At 48.4% G+C, this 22,379-nt stretch overlaps 2 protein-coding genes across 3 annotated transcripts in view; one reads left to right on the top strand and one right to left on the bottom strand.

Moving 5' to 3' along the window:
• The window catches only part of KIF9 (kinesin family member 9), a 40,045-nt gene extending 39,024 nt beyond the window's left edge, over positions 1-1,021 (bottom strand). The window contains exon 1 of the mRNA XM_077936666.1: positions 826-1,021. The gene's annotated coding sequence lies outside the window, so the exon portion shown is untranslated. The remainder of the gene's footprint in view (positions 1-825) is intronic.
• A 115-nt stretch (positions 1,022-1,136) lies between these two features.
• Positions 1,137-22,379, top strand: part of KLHL18 (kelch like family member 18) — a 44,359-nt gene continuing 23,116 nt past the window's right edge. The window contains exons 1-3 of one of the 2 annotated variants that reach the window (XM_028750107.2): positions 1,137-1,504; positions 19,315-19,445; positions 21,129-21,269. In XM_028750107.2, coding sequence (XP_028605940.1) covers positions 1,364-1,504; positions 19,315-19,445; positions 21,129-21,269 — 413 coding nt within the window. In that variant the 5' untranslated portion in view covers positions 1,137-1,363. The remainder of the gene's footprint in view (positions 1,505-19,314; positions 19,446-21,128; positions 21,270-22,379) is intronic. The other variant, XM_028750108.2, reaches the window with a different exon arrangement.

The raw sequence follows: 22,379 nt of genomic DNA, 5'->3' as shown, positions 1-22,379 counted from the left end.
TCTGTGGACAAGCACTGCAGCACTCCCTCTGACTGTAAAACCCAGGTGCTGCTGGGTGGTGGAAGACCGCTATTGAGGACTGCTGAAGAAAGAGATCAACATGCTCAGGGAAAACCCAAGTGGCAGACTGTCACTGGAAGGACAGATCCTGAAGCTGAGGCTCCAAGACTTTGGCCACCTCAGGAGAAGAGAAAACTCCCTGGAAAAGACCCTGATGTTGGGAAAGATGGAGGGCACAAGGAGAAGGGGACGACAGAGGACGAGATGGTTGGATAATGTTCTCGAAGCTACCAGCATGAGTTTGACCAAACTGCGGGAGGCAGTGGAAGACAGGAGTGCCTGGCGTGCTCTGGTCCAGGGGGTCACGAAGAGTCGGACACGACTAAATGACTAAATAAGTATTTTAGCCCAGTCCCACCCGCATCTCTGAGCTGCCGGAGGACCCAAGGGAAAGCTACAGCTGTTGCCTCAGAAAGAGAGAGAGCCCCCCTATGCCCCTTGGGGGGCTCCCTCAAGAGGGACAGATAGGAAGGAAGGAAGGAAGGAAGGAAGGAAGGAAGGAAGAGGAAGGAAGGAAGGAAGGAAGGAAGGAAGGAAGGAAGGAAGGAAGGAAAGAGAGGAAGGAAGGAAGGAAGGAAGGAAGGAAGGAAGGAAGGAAGGAAAGAAAGAAAGAAAGAAAGAAAGAAAGAAGGAAGGAAGGAAGGAAGGAAGGAAAGAAAGAGAGGAAGGAAGGAAGGAAGGAAAGAAAGAGAGGAAGGAAGGAAGGAAGGAAGGAAGGAAGGAAGGAAGGAAGGAAGGAAGGAAGACACACGCGGAGGCACTGACCCTCCCCCGGGGAGGCTTCTCCTGCTCCCGCCGCCGGCGAGGGAGAGAGCGAACGGGAGCGCGCGAGCGAGCGCCTGAGGCATTAAAAGAGCGAGCGCGCGGGCAGGACGAACGGCGAGAGGGAAGCGCGCCGTCGCCATGGCGACCGCCGCTTCCGGTATCCGCCGTCGCCTTGGCGACCGCCGTTTCCGGCTTCGAGCGCCGGCCTTGGCCGGAAGGGGACGCTCTCGCGCCCCAGGGGGAGGGTAGGCGGGGCTAGCAGCTTCCGGCGCGTCTTTCTCTCTCTGTCTCTTTCTCTGTGTCCCCCCTCCCCCCCCCTCCCTCGTCGGGCTGAGGCGAAGAAAGGGGCCGGCCTCGTCCGGGTTACGGTGGCCGGGCGGGGCCAGGCGGCGCCCGAAGCGAAAGCGGGGAGAAGGAGGGCTGGCTGCCCCTGCCTCTCTCCCTCCCTCCCTCCCTCCCTCCTCCGCCTCTGCGCGCGCGGCGGGCGCCGGTCCCGGCCGGACCCGGGGCTTGGCAGGCAGGAAGGCGGGCAGGCAAGATGCTGGAAGCGGCCGGGCCGGACCCGGAGCTGGACCCGGAGGACCTGGTGCACTTCTCGGTGGGGGACCTGCCCAGCCGGGGCTACGGGGTGATGGGCGAGATCCGGAGGCAGGGGAAGCTCTGCGACGTCACCCTCAAGGTAGCGCCTCAGGCGGGGGGGGGAAGAGAAAATAGGGGAGGGGCTTTTCTCTGAGGGAGAGCTGGGGGGGTGTCTTTCCCTGAAGGGGAGGGGGGAGATGTGGGAGCTGGCCCTTGGGGGAGGGGAGAGGGATTGGGGGCTTTCCCGGGGGGGGGGTGAGGTGTGATGGGGGTCCCTGAGAGGGAAAGGAGGGGGAGAGATGGGGGTCTTTTCTCTGAGGGAGGTTTGTGGGGGGGTCTTTTCCATGAAGGGGAGGGGGCAATTGGGTGGCTGGCCCTTGGGGGAGGGGAGAGAGATGGGGGCTGGCCCTGGGGGGTGAGGTGTGGCGGGGGTCCCTGAGGGAGAAGGGAGGGGGAGAGATGCGGGTCTTTTCCCTGAGGGAGAGGAGGGGGTCTTTTCCCTGAAGGGGAGGAGGGAGATGTGGGGACTGGCCCTGGGGGGAGGGGAGAGATGTGGGGACTGGCCCTGGGGGGAGGGGAGAGATAGGGGGGGCTGTCCTGGGGGGGGGAGGTGTGGCGGGGGGTCCCTGAGGAGAAGGGAGGGGGAGAGATGGGGATCTTTTCCCTGAGGGAGATTTGTGGGGAGGGTCTTTTCCATGAAGGGGAGGAGGGAGATGTGGGGACTGGCCCTTGGGGGAGGGGAGAGAGATGGGGGCTGGCCCTGGGGGGTGAGGTGTGGCGGGGGTCCCTGAGGGAGAAGGGAGGGGGAGAGATGTGGGACTTTTCCCTGAGGGAGAGGAAGGGGTCTTTTCCCTGAAGGGGAGGGGGCAGTTGTGGGGGCTGGCCCTTAGGGGGAAGGGAGAGGGATTGGGGGCTTTCCCGGGGAGGGGGTGAGGTGTGGCTGGGGTCCCTGAGGGGGAAGGGAGGGGGAGAGATGTGGGGTCTGCTCCTGAGAGGGAGGGGAAGCAGTGGGGGGGGTCTGGTCAGCATTTCGCCCCCCCCCCCCACAAGGAGGGTATTAATAAATGAGGCAGACGGAACTGGTTTTCCAGCACACATGTTGCGCCTGTGTGGAAGGTAATCTTGAGTCACAGAGTTGTAAGGGGGGGGTCCCCCAGGGGTCATCTAGCCCGGCCCCCCAGCAACACAGCTGCAAGAAACCTCGCTGTGAGTCGACCTGAGACTGATATTGTAGGCGGTGATGATACACACATAAAGTAAGCAGCAATATGCGCTTATTGTCTGTTCCAGCACTCAAAAAAGTGGCTTTTTTGGGGGTGGGAAACGACAAATATACGACATTGGAAGCGGCGTTGAACAGTGTCAGGGCCAACAGCAAGCAGTGTGTTGTGTTCGCTGCGCTCTCTCCGGTAGAGTTTATTCGGCTTATTTTATGGATCCCCACCCCCCATAAAAGGTCGCTTTTGCTATGGCAGCCAAGGGAAGACTCACTTCCCTGTAAGCAGCTGGAAATCGGGATTTTATGGAAGGAGGGCCTGTTGAAGAAGAAAAACCATATAGGAAAGCTGGTGGATGTGATTTGGGGTGGGGTGGGGGGTAAGCAGTAGCAGGAGGGGTCGCCTTGCCCTTGAATCTCCAGGTCAGCTTTCCCCAACTAGGTGCCCTCCTGGTGCTGTTGGATTCCAGCTCCCATCAGCCCCAGCTCCCATGGCTATAGGTTGGGGGTGCTGTGAATTGTAGTCCAGTAGCCTTCAAAGGGGACGCGGGTGGCGCTGTGGGTTAAACCACAGAGCCTAGGACTTGCCGATCAGAAGGTCGGCGGTTCGAATCCCCGCAATGACGGGGTTGAGCTCCCATTGCTTGGTCCCTGCTCCTGCCAACCTAGCAGTTTGAAAGCACGTCAAAGTGCAAGTAGATAAATAGGCGGGAAGGTAAACGGCGTTTCCGTGCGCAGCTCTGGTTCGCCAGAAGCAGTTTAGTCATGCTGGCCACACGACCCGGAAGCTGTACACCCTTGGCCAGTAAAGCGAGATGAGCACCGCAATCCCAGAGTTGGCCACGACTGGACCTAACAGTGTGACACGACAGCTAAAAAAGCCAATGCAATTCTGGGCTGCATCAATAGGAGTATAGCATCTAGATCAAGGGAAGTAATAGTGCCACTGTATTCTGCTCTGGTCAGACCTCACCTGGAGTACTGTGTCCAGGAGGGCAACCAAAATGGTCAAAGGCCTGGAAACGATGCCTTATGAGGAACGGCTAAGGGAGCTGGGCATGTTTAGCCTGGAGAAGAGGAGGTTAAGGGGTGATATGATAGCCATGTTCAAATATATAAAAGGATGTCACGGAGCAATGGATCCAAACTACAAGAAAGAAGATTCCACCTAAACATTAGGAAGAACTTCCTGACAGTAAGAGCTGTTCGACAGTGGAATTTGCTGCCAAGGAGTGTGGTGGAGTCTCCATCTTTGGAGGTCTTTAAGCAGAGGCTTGACAACCATATGTCAGGAGTGCTCTGATGGTGTTTCCTGCTTGGCAGGGGGTTGGACTAGATGGCCCTTGTGGTCTCTTCCAACTCTATGATTCTAATGGTCAGGGGTCCCTTTACCTTTACCTTTTAGCCTTCAAAGGCTGCCTTACTGTCAGTGGCGAAGGGTCAGAGGTGTGCTTTAAGAGAGAAGATGCAGCAAGTTGGGACTAAGGCGGTCCCTCCCACCTAAAGGAAATGCAGGTATATTTGGCATCCCTGAGTGGTGTAACCCTGATGGGTAGAGGGGATGCAGGAAGAAGTGGGGACCTATATGAGATGGGGTTTGGGATCAGATTGGGACTGGGAAACGGGTAGAGCCCAAGTAGCAAAAAGCTGCGGTTGAGGGCGATACTACAAAGCCCATGTTTTTGTTCAGGTTAAAGTTTCCTGCTCAGCGTTTGTTTGTTTGTTTGAAGGTATTATAATGAGGTGGCAGCACCTTGTTTGGGGAGCTTCTCATCCTGGGTTTGCCCTTTGATTATAATCCAGCGGAGGATAACTTCGGTCCCAATTATTAGGAGTAACCACATTTGCATAGCATTGCCCTTTCGTCATGGCAAGCTGTGCAACCTCTCAGGAATGCGTTCCAGGTTGCCCAATGGGGTTTTGAAGCCTAGGTTGCCGGTGGCAGCAGTGCTTCCTAGCTAGTCCTGGTTTTAACGTTTTGTGGGTGGTCCGTGTGTAAACTGGATTTCGGCATCGGCCCAGCTTGTGGTGTTCCACCTCCTGCATGCAAATTGCAGCTGCACGCTCTCCTCACAGGAGAAGCAACCCAAGGACTGAATGACTCATGGAATGAATCCTCCTTCCCTGCTTGGCATGTGGCTGATGTGAAGCAGATTGGCAGCGGTGGTTTGGCAAAGGGCATCATCAAAGGCTCTCATCCTTCTTTAAAGTTGGGATGCTCCAGCGCTGCAATCCTCCGGAAGCCCAGAAAACATTATCTGATCTTCCCTTTTAGACCTCCTACACAGTTTCAACAAGCATTATAGCATTAAAAACTTGCCCTGCTGGGTCTGACCCAGGTTCTAATTAATTCAGCAGTTCTGTTTCCAGCAATGAGGGTATGATGGCATCAGCCTTTCCCCTACCGTGTTCTCACAGCATCCTGTATTCAGAGAAATGCTCACTTTAATAATAATAATAATAATAATAATAATAATAATAATAATAATAATAATAAATTTTATTTATACCCCGCCCTCCCCAGCCAAGACCGGGCTCAGGGCGGCTAACAACCAATAATAAAAACAAGTTGATTAAAATACAACATTAAAACATTAGGATGCAGCCTCTTCACAGGAGGAGAAAGGACAAAGAAAGAGGGGGAGGGAATCAAACCGATTCTAAGCCAAACGCCAGGTGGAACAACTCTGTCTTACAGCCCCTGCAGAAAGAAATCAGATCCAGCAGGGCCCTGGTCTCATGAGACAGAGCATTCCACCAGGCCGGAGCCGGTATTGAGAAGCCCCTGGCTCTGGTTGAGGCTAATCTAACTTCCTTAGGGTCCGGCACCTCTAGGGTGTTGCTATTTATGGACCTTAAGGTCCTCCGTGGGGCAGACCGGGAGAGGCGGTCCCGTAGGTACGAGGGATATATAGAGATCCCAATCTAAGCTAGTATGTTTTATCGTCACTAAGGCTTATCCTTCATGAGCCTGTTTCTGACCTTCCTCAATCTGAAGGGTGCCAGAACTTGAAGGCAAGTCCCTTTTTAAAAAAGCAGGCATAACCTGTTGCCTCATATATCAGGGGTGGGGAGTCTCTGGCCCTCCGCATGTTGCTGAACTGCAGCTTCCCTCAGCCTCAGCAAGCATGTTCACTGACTAGGGATGATGGGAGTTGTAGTTCACAACATCTGGAGGGCCACAGGTTTCCCTGTCCCCTGTTTAAATCCATATTTTTTGGGGGGTGGATAGGTTTATTAGGTACAGAAAACCAGTATGAAGTCTCCCACCGCAATGCACTTAAAATCCAGACAGCTCCATATGGCTATCCCTCAGCTGTCATCTAACATCCGCTGTGCCATATGGCAGTAGCCCGATGAGAGATGGGGAGCAGGGCCCACTTCATCAGCTCCACAGAGACACTAGCTGTTGCTGGCTCCTCCTCCTGCTGAACCATTTCCATTCAAGATGGCCATTGCAAGAAGTTCTTAACATTAAGGCCAATTGCCCGAGTGCATTCTCCCTCCCTCCTCACTCCATTTGCCTTGTGCGTCATGCCTTTCAGAAGGTTAGCCTGTGGGCAAGAACTGTCTTGTTCATTATTGATCTTAATATTAAAGCTCTTTTGGCCGAAGAGCAGTGGTACAAAATGTTTTAAATGAATGACATCCCCCAACCTCATTTAACCCGCCATTTCCCTACCCCTGAACTAGATAGAGAAGTCCTGTAATATCTGAATGAAATGTTCAGGTTTTAGTGGGTTTCCGAGAAGGGAATGTTCATTGCTGAACAAATCTTTCTTTGTGCGCATGGTTTGTTCGCAGAGCACACATACCCCTTATTGCAGAGGTTTTCAACCTTTCTGAGTCCACGGCTCCCTTGACCAACTACATTCTTTCTGTGGCAACCCTGCGGGGCTCAGGAGGCCCAGTTATATCACCCTTTGCTTGCAGAGCTGGGAACTTCTCACCCTTTTTCAAACACCCTCCCTTGTCCATTCCCAACAGCAGGGGCTGGCTGGCTGGGCTCCCTCGACCGCTTGCTTGCTTGCTTACTCTGAGGCCACCTCACCTCCTGGCAACCAGCACCCCCTGACCAGCCCCAGAGGCACCATTCACCTGTGGAGCTTGTAGCCGGGGCTGCTGCAACAAACAGCTGTGCAAGCCTTTGGGTGGCAGAGGCGCAAGAGGGCATCAGAGGGAGGGAGGGAAGGAAAGAAGGACAGAGGGTTGCCTGCGACACCTCTGACCATCATTCAAGGCACCCCAGGGTGCCACGGCACACTGGTTGAAAACCACTGCCTTGTTGAATAATGGTTATAATTTGGGGGTGCTATAAAAATCATTGTGGAGCAGAAGTATTGTGGCAAGTATTTTCTCCTGTTCCAAATACAGTGGTACCTCAGGTTACATACGCTTCAGGTTACATACGCTTGAGGTTACAGACTCCGCTAACCCAGAAATAGTACCTCGGGTTAAGAACTTTGCTTCAGGATGAGAACAGAAATCGCGTGGCAGTGGCAGGAGGCCCCATTAGCTAAAGTGGCACTTCAGGTTAAGAACAGTTTCAGGTTAAGAATGGACCTCTGGAACGAATTAAGTACTTAACCAGAGGTACCACTGTACCCCCTTTTCTCTCTCATGGTCATTTAAAGAAACATTTTTTCAGTGCACTTGTGATCAGATTGTTTGCTCAGCATTTCCTCCCCTTGATATTTGGAACACAGCTGACTTTGCACAGAATGCGATATTTCTCCTTGAGGGAGAGACCTTCCTTTCCTGTCCTCTAGGACAGTGTTCCCCAACCTTGGGTCTCCAGCTGTTTTCAGACTACAATTCCCATCATCCTTGACCACTGGTCTTGCTAGCGAGGGATGATGGGAGTTGTAGTCCAAAAACAGCTGGAGACCCAAGGTTGGGGAACACTGCTCTAGGACACGTTGTCCTCCTTCCCACTTAGCAGGCCGACCCCGAAGAAAAGCAAACGTCATTACTCTCAGGAGAGTCTCTCAAGCAGGTATAGCTGACAGGGGAATCACTTTCCTTAATCTGGTACAAAGCAGTCAACATTTCTTGGCAGAGCATTGGAGAAGCCTGAAAAACTGGGTGGAAGATCTGCCCAACAGGACAAGGTTTTTGGCAGCTTGTTTGTATTACATTCAGCATATTGAACTCTGTGCAAGCATTACTAGGACAGGTAAAAGATGAAGAAGATCTGGAATAACTCTCAGTCAGGGGTTCCAAAACTGTGATCCACTAACCGTCAGTGGTCCACGGACTTCATTCAGGTGCTCTGTGGATGTGTGACCGAGGATGGTCTATTGCATTAAAAATCTTGAGTTTTAATCATATTTTAATTGCTTCTTGCATTGTATTTTATTGCGTTACATTTTAGAATCTATGGAGTACAATAAAATCATATAAAAGTGAAGTATGCTATAAAAATACCATTCAGAATCATAGAGCATCTAGCACAGAGCATTACAATTGCTGTACTGGGCACAAAAGCCATTATTAAGTGGTTTGCTAAGACCCTCAGCCGTTTTCAAGTGGTCTGGGGGCGGGGAGTTTGGGAACCATTGTTCTAAGCCACTTGCTCGAATGGGCATTTCACTAACAATACATTGAGCTGTGTAGGCAGAATTGCACTTTAATTGGAGGAGGAAGCAGGATTCTGTGCGCTTGGTGATGGATATAAGCAGCTGTTGTGAATAATACCAGCTAGCAGTGCTATGCTGTGTCTTCTCCTTCCTGTCTTCATTGACCCTTCTGCCCGAGGGCTGCTGCTTAATGCAGTTTTGGGCTCTCAGACTCTGAGTGAGTCACAAATGGCAGTCTATATTGGAGAGAGGTTGTGCTGCTTGGGCTGGCTTCATAGTGATTAGTCACAACATTTTCCCCACAGTAGGGACGCGGGTGGCGCTGTGGGTAAAAGCCTCAGCGCCTAGGGCTTGCCGATCGGAAGGTCGGCGGTTCGAATCCCTGCAGCGGGGTGCGCTCCCGCTGCTCGGTCCCAGCGCCTGCCAACCTAGCAGTTCGAAAGCACCCCCGGGTGCAAGTAGATAAATAGGGACCACTTACTGGCGGGAAGGTAAACGGCGTTTCCGTGTGCTGCGCTGGCTCGCCAGATGCAGCTTTGTCACGGTGGCCACGTGACCCGGAAGTGTCTCCGGACAGCGCTGGCCCCCGGCCTCTTGAGTGAGATGGGCGCACAACCCCAGAGTCTGTCAAGACTGGCCCATATGGGCAGGGGTACCTTTACCTTTTTAAGCAAGGCCAGAGAGGGCAAGTGTTGTTGGACTACAACTCCCATCATCTCAGGCCATAGGCCTGGCTGGTTAGAACTGGCAAGCGTTGAAATCCAACATCTGGGTTTCTACGGACACCCAGCTCGTGGTACAGTGGTACCTCGGGTTGCATACGCTTCAGGTTACATACGCTTTAGGTTACAGACTCCGCTAACCCAGAAATAGTACCTTGGGTGAAGAACTTTGCTTCAGGATGAGAGCAGAAATTGTGTTGCGGCGGCAGCGGGAGGCCCCATTAGCTAAAGTCGTGCTTCAGGTTAAGAACAGTTTCAGGTTAAGAACGGATCTCCGGAACGAATTAAGTTCTTAACCCAAGGTACATAAGGAAAATTATGTATACATGTATCTTATCACCAAAACCCATTTGGGTTCAAATTGTTGAATGTCAGCTGTCATCTACTGCAAGTGTTACTTATTTTTATAACCTGAGATCATTTGCCTTTCATTTTAGTGCAGCAACAACTGGGACTGGTTTTTCCTCTCTAAGCCCTTCCCTTTTGTTTGTCACAATTGGATTTTCATTCTCTGACATAATTAGATTTCAACTTGTGACGGCTCCTAAACGTTTCCATATTTATGAATCAATACAGCTGTTATGTTTCTATTTGGAGGTATTGAATTACTGTGATCTGGCCTTCTGCTTCTCCTCTCCACGCCCCCGGTCCTTCTTCAGAGGGCATACAGTAATAGCATTACAGGATTACAAATCCATAATTTTAAGCAATTGGTAATGTAACCAACCAGATGTACGGGATATCAATTTTTTCACATATACGCTGGAGTTTTCAAGGTGGGAGGTGTCACAGAAGAGCACCTGCTCAAAGGTATTATACCCAAGCAATCCTGATCCACAACCCAATCCTGATCCTAACCCCCCAGCTCCAGAGAGGTTCGGGGTGGAGAGGACTCTCAGAACAAGGTTGGAAGGTGCCATGCTGGAGGCTGTGGGAAGGAGAAAGACTCTGGTGGCTTCAGCTAAGTAGAATACAAAAGGGAGAATTTCTCCTTTAACTAAACTCATGCTTGTGAAACTGCAACTGGAACAGAAACCTACTTCGGTGCTGAATGAAACCTATAGTTAGGGAAAGTGGGGTTGGTGAAAACGAATGCACTACCAAAAATTCTTGTTTTCTCTTCTGTTGAACATTCTGTAATGAGTGGTGTGACTGTCTTGAAAAGCTGTCAGTAGGAAATAAGCTATTTTTTGTTTTGTTTCCTTTTTGTGGGAGATTGGGAAGACCACCTAGTGCTGTTTCTGAAACTAAACTAGGCTTTGGAGCGAAACTTCCTTGGTGTCTCTAAATCATGCATTTTAAACACAGATACCTGAATGCTCATCATTTTAGGAGTGTAATGGTAGTGATGTCTATCCGCTCCAACAAGGGGATGGTATGGAGAAGCATACATTTGCCGTGTAAAATATACAGTGGTACCTCGCAAGACGAATGCCTCGCAAGACAAAAAACTCGCTAGACGAAAGGGTTTTTTGTTTTTTGAGCTGCTTCGCAAGACGATTTTCCCTATGGGCTTGCTTCGCAAGACGGAAACGTCTTGCAAGTTTGTCTCCTTTTTCTTAACACCGTTAATACAGTTGCGTCTTGACTTCGAGGAGCAACTCATAGAACGCGGTGTGGTAGCCTTTTTTGAGGTTTTTAAAGACTCTGGTGATTTTTGAAGCTTTTCCAAAAGTTTCCCGACACCGTGCTTCACAAGACGAAAAAAATCGCAAGACGACAAAACTCGCGGAACGAATTAATTTAGTCTTGTGAGGCACCACTGTATGTGTGTGATATCCTGTGATCTTGTAGGATATATCAGATATTGAGGTGTCAGTTGAGAGGGCAGAAAAGTACCCAGAGGAGAAGAACTCCCTTTTTGCACTATCTAGGGTCCCCGTCCCTGCTGTGTTCCTATAAGATGTTTCAGGATGGTAGCTCCAAACCTGAGTACTAGCGTGGTAGGAATATAAGAAGCTTCCTCAAACCAGGTTGTGCTTTTGGCTCACCTCGCCTGACACTGCCTGCTCTGACTGGCAGCAGTTCTTGAGAGCATCTGTCAGAGAGAGGGGTCTTAGCCACCATCTCCTACCTAAGATGATTTTATATGGAGACGCCAGAGATTGAACTAGGAAGAAACACGTGCTCTACCACAGATCTCTTTATAAATGATGATCTGGGTAGCAGCACAACATCTCTGGATGGAGCCCTTGCTTTCATAGAGATTGTAACGTGTGAACGAACCAAAACTTACCGTATTTTTTGCTCCATAAGGCGCACCGGACCAGAGGGCACACCTAGTTTTTAAAGGGGGAAATCAAGGGGGGGAAATCTTATTTCAAAAGAGCAGCGTAGAGGCTGCGCGCAGCCTGTTCACTTCTCCCAGAGCTTCTGGGGCTGCCAGGAGAAGCCCAGGTTTCCCCCCCCCAAAGAGCAAAGAAGCCAAGACAGCGAGCAGGATCCATCCCGCTCGCTGTTTTGGCTTCCTCTTTAGCCGCGCGCAACCTCTCCCTGCTGGAGGGGTTGCACGCGGCTATGGCACAAGCCAAGACAGTGAGCGGGATGGATCCCGCTCACTGTTTTGGCTTCCTCTTTAGCTGCGCGCAACCTCTCCAGCCGGGAGAGGCTGCGCAGGGCTAAAGAAGCCATAGCTGCGTGCAGCCTCTCCCTGCTGGAGGGGCTGTGCGCGGCTATCCCTGAAGCCTTCCGAGCGCAGCGCAAGTTCCCACTGCGCTCCTCAGGCTTCGGGTTCCTTTTGCTGAAGCTGGAAGAGCAAGACTCTCCTGGCTTCAGCGAAAGGAACCTGAAGCCTCCGGAACGCAGCAGGAACTCGCGCTGCGCTCCGAAGGCTTTAGGCGGCTATCCCTGAAGCCTGGAGAGCGAGAGGGGTCGGTGCGCACCGACGCCTCTCACTCTCCAGGCTTCAGCGAAAGCAGTGCGGAGGGAGCGCTCCCTCTGCGCCTCAGAGGCTTCGCGTTGCTATCGCTGAAGCCAAGGAGCCTGCATTCGGTAATCAGCAGGGTGATGTGGCTGTCTATATGTGCACCAGAGTCACTCTAAAAGCCCCCGTTGTCAATCTATTTGTTACCCTGGGAGATCAATTTACTGAATTTACAAGCTGAAATTTTCAACCCGGCCCTGTACATGGCTGGTTCCTAAAACCTTCCTACTCCGAGGAAATTGAAATAAGCATCCAGGAATTGGGGCCACTTCTCCAGCCCAGGACTGAAGTCCTTACCTCAGAGGCTTGTTATGAAGTAAAAAAAAAAATGAATGTGTTAATCACATTTGGTTTTGCCCTTCCTCCAAGGAGTATAGGAGACTTTAGATGAGATAATTCTCCTATAAATTAGGCGGTGGACTTGGGGAATCTGAAATTCTTGTATGCATTCTGCCAGCTACGTGTTGGTTGATCTTGAACCAGATTTTTCTCTCTCTTTCTCTTTGTCTAATAGGCCTCACAGGGTGACTTTAAATTAAGGGAGGGGGGCAAGGAGAGCTGTGTGCACCCCCCCTCCCCAAATCTCATGGAGAACAGGGTCAGTAAAAATGGGGAAAAACAACCAAAGAGACTATTTTCCATTTTAAACGATATTCCACAGAGCTTGAATCAAGGATATGCTGTTAAACTTGCAGCATCTAAAGAGATGCTTTGTTATTGTTGTTTAGTCGTTTAGTCGTGTCCGACTCTTCATGACCCCCTGGACCAGAGCATCCCAGGCACTCCTCTGTCTTCCACTGCCTCCCGCAATTTGGTCAAACTCATTCTGGTAGCCTCGAGAACACTGTCCAACCATCTCGTCCTCTGTCGTCCCCTTCTCCTTGTGCCCTCCATCTTTCCCAACATCAGGGTCTTTTCCAGGGAGTCTTCTCTTCTTGTGAGGTGGCCAAAGTCTTGGAGTCTCAGCTTCAGGATCTGTCCTTCCAGTGAGCACTCAGGGCTGAATTCCTTAAGAATGGATCGGTTTGATCTTCTTGCAGTCCATGGGAACTCTCAAGAGTCTCCTCCAGCACCAGAATTCAAAAGCATCCATTCTTCGGTGATCAGCCTTCTTTATGGTCCAGCTCTCACTTCCATACATCACTACTGGGAAAACCAGAGCTTTAACTGTACGGACCTTTGTTGGCAAGGTGATGTCTCTGCTTTTTTTGCTTTAAGAGATGCTTAAATAAAGCAAAAACCCTACATAATACTGGTGGCTCTGTTTATAACATTTTCCTGACTCCTGTTTGATGCTTGTCAAAGCTCTACCGAATTCCAGGGCCTTATAGCTTACTTCTGAGAACAGGTGTGCCTTTGGCCATCAGTACGTGGAATAGGACGAGTCTGTAACTCAAGTCAAGAGTCCCAGAGGGCCTGCTTAACAAAAGGGCTTAAGAGGCCTTACAAAATTGAGATTGCCTTCTGCCAGGGGCCATGCTTTCAGCCAGGCAGCCTGACATATTTATGGCACCTGCAGCGTTCTGCGGAAGGCTTTATTGGGAGTTATTAATATTCAGGTGTGGGTGTGTGCAGGGGAGAAGCAGCCTCATTAAACAGGCACCGAGTGCTATAAAGGGAAAGCTTTGTACATCCTTTTTCCGAAAGTGGATCTGAGCAGGCAGGTGGCTGCATATTCCTTGCAAACTGTCTCATCGCCATGGAACGGCATCGCAGGGAGAATAACCTACCAAAACTCAAATGTGAAACATGGGCTTCCTCTGCATGCCTACGACATACAGGGGTCTATAAGCGTTGGCTTAGTTTACTAGCTGGACATTATTTGTGGCAGTTTCTGGATATTGCTGTTTCAGGTGTCAGATTTGTGCCTCTGTGTCCCATGACACACGCAGGGCTGCCTTTGAAGACGGTTCGGAAACTTCATCTCGGGCAGAATTTGTCAGCCAGGTTGCTGACCGGGCGGCAAGACGGTTTGAGCATATTGCACCAATCCGGACCCAACTCCACTGGCTGCCCATTAGCTTCTGGGCCCAATTCAAAGTGCTGCTTTATAAAGCCTTAAATAACTCAGGATGCGATCCCTCCAGGACTGCATCTCTCTATATGAACCGACCCAGACCCTGAGATCATCATCTAAGGCCCTCCTTTGTGTGCCTCATTTAAAAGAGGTCCAGAGGGTGGCAACACGAGAACGGGGTCTTTTCTGCAGTGGCTCCCCTTCTGTGGAATTCTCTTCCCAGGGAGGTACGTCTGGTGCCTTCATTATTCACCTTTAGGCGCCAGGCAAAGACGTTCCTCTTTAAGCAAGCCTTGGGCTGATTGGCATCTGGAACCCTTTTAAATGTGTTGTGGGTGAGGGGATCATCACTTTGCTTTGGTTCTTATTTTCATTATGCATTTTGTGATTTTTTTAATATTGTAATTTTATGTTGTGAGCTATGAGATCTTTGGGTATAGGGTGGTATACAAATTTAATAAAATAACAACAACAACAACAACAACAACAATAATAATAATAATAATATAATGTGAAGACTGGACACGGGTGGCGCTGTGGGTTAAACCACAGAGCCTAGGACTTGCCGATCAGAAGGTCGGTGGTTCGAATCCCCGCGACGGGTGAGCTCCCGTTGCTCGGTCCCAGCTCCTGTCAACCTAGCAGTTCGAAAGCACGTCAAAGTGCAAGTAGATAAATAGGTACCACTGCGGCGGGAAGGTAAATGGCATTTCCGTGCGCTGCTCTGGTTTGCCAGAAGCGGCTTAGTCATGCTGGCCACATGACCCGGAAGCTGTACGCTGGCTCCCTTGACCAATAAAGTGAGATGAGCGCCACAACGCTAGAGTCGGCCACGACTGGACCTAATGGTCAGGGGTCCCTTTACCTTTAATGTGAAGACTGCAGAAGAGCATTGCTGGCAAATGAGAGCATATATCTCACTGGGAGACAGAGCAGGCGAATGAGCCTGTGAAATTCTGGCTGATATTTTTAGGTCCTGTAGTAGCGTAGTCTAAGTAGAGATGGGGAAGAAATTGGCACCAGGGCTTGTTTCAGAGGTTTGTCCCTGTATTTGTATCTATGTTAGATATTGTCTTGCTGCTGCTGTACATTGAGTCAAACCATTGGTTCATCTCAGTGTTGTCAACACTGACTCTCCCCACCCCAGAGCGGCTTTTCAGGCTTTCAGGCAAGGATCTCCCAGCCGTATCTGGAGGTGCCAGGGATTCAACCCAGGGTTCTTCTGCGAGCCAAGCTCATATTCTGCTGCTGAGCTGTGGCCTTCCTCCGAGCCGATATTTGCCCCGTTCATCTCTGCCCATATTCTGCAGACAGCAGCAAGGAGTTTTACAACATACTGTTCCGGAATTGCTTTATCGGACTAGTAATACATTTTATTAAACACACCCAGATGGCACTCACAAGCGAGCTTTCCATCACAGATGCTGAAAATAGCACGTTGGCACAAATGTTTCTGGGTGGAATGGTAATGAAATGCTCGTATGTCAACAGTAGGTTTGAGATCCTGCTACAGGTTATTTCCTGGTGCCAGTCAATCTGAAGTTTCTTCTCTTCATCACTGTGGTGGCAGTCGCTCTCAACATGTAAAAAAAAAAGGCTTTTCCTGGGGGCTCGCTCTGCAATCTGCTACAGATGGCTTGGGCACCTTGCCAAACCTCTTATTCTTCCTGCCATCATCTTGGAATGTGTGTTTGATAAAACCAGGGAAGAGAAGTGGATTCTGAGCTCACCTGAACTGAGTAGCTTCGACTGGAACTGAACCGTCCTAGCCACATACAGTGGTGCCTCGCAAGACGAAAATAATCCGTTCCGCGAGTCTCATCGTCTACCGGTTTTTTCGTCTTGCGAAGCAACCCTATTAGCGGATTAGCGCTATTAGCGGCTTAGCGGCTTAGCGGCTAAAAGGCTATTAGCGGCTTAGAAAAGGGGGGGGGAGCGAAAAAAATCGCAAGACTCGCAAGACGTTTCCGTCTTGCAAAGCAAGCCCATAGGGAAAATCGTCTTGCGAAGTGCATCGAAAAACGGAAAACCCTTTCGTCTAGCGGGTTTTTTGTCTTGCGAGGCATTCATCTTGCGGGGCACCACTGTACCTTTTCCCCACTTTCCCCCATTGCTCACCCCACTGCTTGTGTTTATACATCAACACAACTTGGCATCCTTTGCGCCTAAGAATGTGGGCACAGGTGGTGCCAAAGATTTTGCTCAGAGCAAACCCGAGAGAATATTGTTTTGACTGAGAGAGAAAGGTGCAAATCCAAGCCTTAGCACTTCCCACTCGGAGCTGACATAAGAAATGTTCAGGCTAGAGAGAAACGCTCATGACTCGAGCTTTCCCTTCTTACACCATCCTTCATCCCACCACAATTAGGGTGTAACACCTTCTGAGGATGCTGAGTCCTACAGCCACATGAAAGAGACGTTCACCCATAGGTACCAAACTGGCAATCTTAATTCCGGCTAGGGATTCATCCAGCCCAGCCTTTCGCATGATGAATTCTGCATATAAATTAAATAAGCAGGGAGACAAAATACAGCCTTGTCGTACTCCTTTCCCAATTTTGAACCAATCAGTTGTTCCATATCCAGTTCTAACTGTACCTTCTTGTCCCACATAGAGATTTCTCAGGAGACAGATGAGGTGATCAGGCACTCCCATTTCTTTAAGAACTTGCCATAGTTTGCCGTGGTCGACACAGTCAAAGGCTTTTGCATAGTCAATGAAGCCGAAGTAGATGTCTTTCTAGCTTTCTCCATAATCCAGCGCATGTTTGCAATTTGGTCTCTGGTTCCTGTGCCCCTTCTAAATCCAGCTTGCACTTCTGGGAGTTCTCGGTCCACATACTGCTTGAGCCTGCCTTGTAGAATTTTAAGCGTAACCTTGCTAGCGTGTGAAATGAGTGCAATTGTGCGGTAGTTGGAGCATTCTTTGGCACTGCCCTTCTTTGGGATTGGGATGTAGACTGATCTTCTCCAATCCTCTGGCCACTGCTGAGTTTTCCAAACTTGCTGGCATATTGAGTGTAGCACCTTAACAGCATCTATCGTATCGTAAAAGGGGTTTGTTGTTGTTTAGTCGTGTGGTGTTGAATAAATCCTCTCCATGTGCTAAGATCCCCTCTAAGCTTAATTGCACAGTGGGGTATTTTTAGTAAGGAGAGAAGGGGAGGAAATCTAGGGGGAAGAAAAAGGAAGTGGCAGAAAGCATTGTGAGAATTCTGGCTCCTGCTCCTAGCTCAAGATCTTCCTACAACTCTCTCCCGCCACATTCATCTTTGGTATCCAGGACCCAAGGGGATGTTCCCCATCCGATGCTCTGTTTCAGTTGGCGCTCTCATGAAAGACGGAGACCCAGCAGAGTGCCCAACTTAATAATAATAATAATAATAATAATAATAATAATAATAATAATAATAATACAGTGGTACCTCAGGTTAAGTACTTAATTCGTTCCGGAGGTCCGTACTTAACCTGAAACGGTTCTTAACCTGAGGTACCACTTTAGCTAATGGGGCCTCCGGCTGCCGCCGGAGCACAATTTCTGTTCTCATCCTGAAGCAAAGTTCTTAACCTGAAGCACTATTTCTGGGTTAGCAGAGTCTGTAACCTGAAGCGTATGTAACCCGAGGTACCACTGTAATTTATTATTTCTATCCCGCCTATCTGGCTGGGCTTCCCCAGCCACTCTGGGCGGCTTCCAAAAAAAATTAAAATACTGTAATACATCAAACATTAAAAGCTTCCCTAAAGAGGGCTGCCTTCAGATGTCTTCTAAAAGTCTGGTAGTTGTTGTTCTCTTTGACATCTGGTTTGACAGCTTGCCCTTAGGTACACAGGGATCCCGTTGGGAGATCTTGCTCCTGATTTCGAGGCTCAAGTGCCGGTCGGGTGTCTCCCACAGAAAACCTTTTTGGATTCTAAAGGCAGCGTTCAAATGTGGCCCTCGAAAACCACAGGCAGAATGTTACCCTGGCTCTGTTCAGAATCAGACGTGGGTTTCTAGGCTAGTAAGTGATCGGCATCATGTGTGCCTAACTTCATTTCCGGGCAAAGATTTTAATTTGCATCCTTTTGGTTTTCATCAGCAGAGTTTTCTGGTTCTCCTTTTCTTTTTCCTTTTTAAGGGAATGCTGGAACCTGGTTGCTGGTTGCAGTGGCTCCAGGGAAACACACAGACGGCTACTTGCCATGTGATCTAACGTGTGGGTTAGGCGCTGTTATCTCGTTTTATCTGCCCAGCCTCCTCCCGTGGGGTTTTCTCAGTTTCCATAAAAGACCTTTTATGTATTTATGATATGGCTATGATCTGCCAACATGTCAGATGCAAGTAGATTCTGTGTCCGTGGGGAACAGGAAACTGAGGGTGTGTCTGCTGTTATCTCTCCCCGCTGCCATATCTGTGTTTCTCCCTGAGAGGAGCAGCACCAATGCTTGTGGGATTTTCAGAAGAATCTGATTAAGAGACAGTAGATTGCGCTGAGTAATTCTAATCGTAAAAGTATTGAATAGGTTATTGCTAAGGTGGCTGTTCTTGTTTCATAGAAGCTTAGGTTGTTGTGGATTCTGCTTGTGTGTATACACACAGGGATAGCTTAACGTGCTAAAACCTCCAGATGTTTTGGACTACAACTCCCATCAACCTCAGCCAGCAGGCTCATGGGAGTTGTAGTCAGGCAACATAGGGAGGGCACTGTGCTGGCTATCCCTGCGGTACTGCAGCCTCCCCCAAATCTGGTGCCCCCTGATTCCTTGGAATACAACTCCCCTCCTTCCCAGCCAACATGGCTGTGCTGGCAGAGGTTGATGGGAGTTGTAGTCCAATGGGTCAGAAAGGATGCTGTAAGCATAAGCTTTCTCGTTTTATTTATTTATTTTTACATTTTTTATTGAACAAGCAGAGTCTTAAAATACATGCAATACCAGCAAACAAACATAGAAATTATGGAGAGTATACATACAAAAGAACAATAAGAAAGCAAAAAAAGAAAAAGAGATGGGGGAGAAAAGAAAAAAGAAAAGAAAGAAGAATAAAATTATGAATAGAGTAAAAAAACATAGTAATATCTCATATATTTCAGTCCACAAAGAAAAGAAACTTCCGACTATACCCATGGTACTAATTTTCAAATAAACTACTATTTACACAGTTACACAACGTTGTTTTTTTGTTACCTTAATTTAACTTTATCTAACATGTACTTTGTATTACAAGGCTCATTCAATATCTGCCAGAAAACGTTTACTATTGCAGTACCCTTTGAGTAAGCATTCTCATTTTAGACCCGCCCTTGTGCTGGCAGCCTATCAAATTAAATATAAGGAAGATACCGACTTTTCCCATTGGTCTGGCTAGCCCTGTACTGGCCAACTAGTGGACTAGTATCCCATTCTGAAATGGCACATTTCCCCTTGAAACCAAATAGCCGATGTCTCTTCCCTTCTCTTTTACTGCACAGGTCGGGGACCACAAATTCAGCGCCCACCGGATTGTCTTGGCGGCCTCCATCCCTTACTTCCACGCCATGTTTACAAACGACATGATGGAGTGCAAGCAAGATGAAATTGTCATGCAGGGCATGGATCCAAGGTAATCCATGGGGAGTTCCTTTCGGGGGTGCAGCAGCTTAGAAACACTGAAAAAGTGAACTTACCCTTCCCAGTTGTGGAAAAAGGTCACCCCCGAAATGAAAAATCGGAATCTCCATTTACTTCTCAATGAAAATGACTTCAAGAACTTGTCAGAAATATTGAAACCTTACCAAAACAAAAAAAAAAACATTGCTGGTACAGTCATACCTCGGGTTGAATGTGCTTCGAGATGAGCGCGTTTGAGTTGTGCTCCACGGTAACCCGGAAGTAACAGAGCGTGTTACTTCCGGGTTTCGCCACTTATGCATGCGCAGACACTCAAAATGACATCATGCGCAGAAGCGCCGAAACGTGACCCGCGCACATGCAGATACGTGGACACAGGTTACGTTTGCTTCTAGAGGTACCACTGTATCGGAGAATCGCTCGAAGCAGGAGCCATCCTTGCTCCAGATACCAAGAAATAATCAGCGCTCAGAACACGCAATCAAAGCGATGTGGGAACTTTATGGTGGTTGTAACCAAGACAAACCACAACCTCCATTTATTCTAAACAGTAAGAAGTGATATACAGAGTACAGTGGTACTCTGCCTCGCAAGACAAAAAACTCGCTAGACGAAAGGGTTTTTTGTTTTTTGAGCTGCTTCGCAAGACGATTTTCCCTCTGGGCTTGCTTCGCAAGATGGAAACGTCTTGCAAGTTTGTTTCCTTTTTCTTAACACCGTTAATACAGTTGCGACTTGACTTTGAGGAGCAACTCATAGAACGCGGTGTGGTAGCCTTTTTTGAGGTTTTTTAAGACTTTGGTGATTTTTGAAGCTTTTCCAAAACTTTCCCGACACCGTGCTTCGCAAGACGAAAAAAATCGCAAGACGACAAAACTCGCGGAACAAATTAATTTCGTCTTGCAAGGCACCACTGTACAAAACATTGCATAATTACAGTGCTACCTTGGGTTAAGGACTTAATTTGTTCCGGAGGTCCGTTCTTAACCTGAAACTGTTCTTAACCTGAAGCACCACTTTAGCTAATGGGGCCTCCTGCTGCCGCTGTGCTGCCGGAGCCCAATTTCTGTTCTCATCCTGAAGCAAAGTTCTTAACCCGAGGTAATATTTCTGGGTTAGCGGAGTCTGTAACCTGAAGCGTATGTAACCCGAGGTACCACTGTACTAGAAAATTTGTAACCTCTGGTTTTCCTGCATTATGATCCATAATTATAATCATTACATAATTCATTATACAGTTACATATACAAAAAAATGTTTTATTGATTTTGGGGTGAGTTTTTCTCCCCAAAACATTTGGAAACGGCAGTTCGTTCCTTTGCTTTTAGGCAAAAGTTCATCTAACTAAGCTACAGGAACATGAGGTTGTAAAGATGTTATAACCTTAGTACGTCCCAGCTGCTGTTTTCCAGCTTATCTCTGCAATTCCAAGGACCATAAGCGCAATGTTCTTGTTGCTGTTGAAGGCCTGGAATCCTTGGAATCTGACAAGGGCCTATCAATCAACACAGACCTTGCCCGGGGTTGAACGTTGCTGCCCCTCCCCACCGACCCTCACTCAAACACACACACACACACACACACACACACACACACACGTTTTGAAGTGGCTTATAAAGTCATGTGTGTGTTTACTAGCATCTCATGCTTTCCCATTCTTCTCTGCCCCGTTTAGCGCACTGGAAGCTCTGATCAACTTCGCCTACAACGGGCACTTGGCAATCGACCAGCAGAACGTCCAGTCCTTGCTGATGGGGGCAAGTTTCCTGCAACTGCAAAACATCAAGGATGCCTGCTGCTCATTCCTCAGAGAGAGGTGAGGGGGCTGGTTCCAGAGAATTTCGCTGCTATGACGCTGGGTGTGCTTTTTATTTTATTTTATTTTCAATTTTTTTAATTGATTTTAACAGATAGAACATATAAAACATACAAAAGAAAGCACACTACAATACTACACAACAAAAGAAAAGAAAAAACAGAAATAAAACCACATATTCTTTCTAAAGTTCATTTTAAATTTCATTATTAACTGACTTCCTCGAATCCCCTCTAACTGAATTTCATTATATCTTTTTTATAATAATTTTTATTAATTTTAACATATAAATTATAATGCATACCACAAAACTTCACCACTTATACAATCTTTTTTTTGACTTCCATCAGCACCTCTGAAGATCCACCGTTATGCATTTCTTAAATTCATATTGCCTTTAATTATTCTTAACTAACCATCCTCCCCTTTATCTATTTTTGCAATAGTTCCAATAATTCACCTCACAGAACTTCTTACAATGAATTTCATTATATCACCTTGTAACAGTTCTCCAAAATCATCTTTCTACTACAGTTAACTCTATCTTCATCTCTTTTCTTACTGACTTAGATCCATATTAATATACAACATCCTTATTCTAATCCTAGGCCTATTTGGTACTTTCAAGTATTTTCTACTTATCTTATATTAAAAGATTTAGCTAAATCATCTTTAAATTTCTTCCAATCTTCTTGGTATTCCTCTTCTTTCTGATCGTGGATTCTTCCAGTCAGGTCTGCCAGCTCCAAAAACTCCAACATCTTCATCTGCCATTCTTCTACCGTTGGTATTTCTTGAGATTTCCTTGACGCAGGGTGTGCTTTGTGTGACTGTGTCCCTTATCCCAAGGCGGAATCGTAGGTGCATCAAGATTGTAGAGATTCCGTCCGGCCTCTGCAATCCAGACCGTGTGGCATGCTACAAAGCAGGAAGTGTGTGCAACGTAGAGATAGCTCCAGATACGGAAGTGAGGCAAAATCTTCCTTGCACAGACACACACCAGGGAAAACCCGGCCGGCAGCTAGCATTTCCGGGGGCCCGCTTTGAGAAGAGCGCAAGAACGGTGGGCCACCACCTCGGTTGCCATTTCCTGAAAGCAAAATCTGCTGT

This window comes from Podarcis muralis, chromosome 12, assembly GCF_964188315.1.
Source record: "Podarcis muralis chromosome 12, rPodMur119.hap1.1, whole genome shotgun sequence".
NCBI classification, from domain to species: Eukaryota; Metazoa; Chordata; class Lepidosauria; order Squamata; family Lacertidae; genus Podarcis; species Podarcis muralis.
Note: the sequence above shows the minus strand (reverse complement) of the source record. Positions and strands in the feature narration are given on the sequence as shown.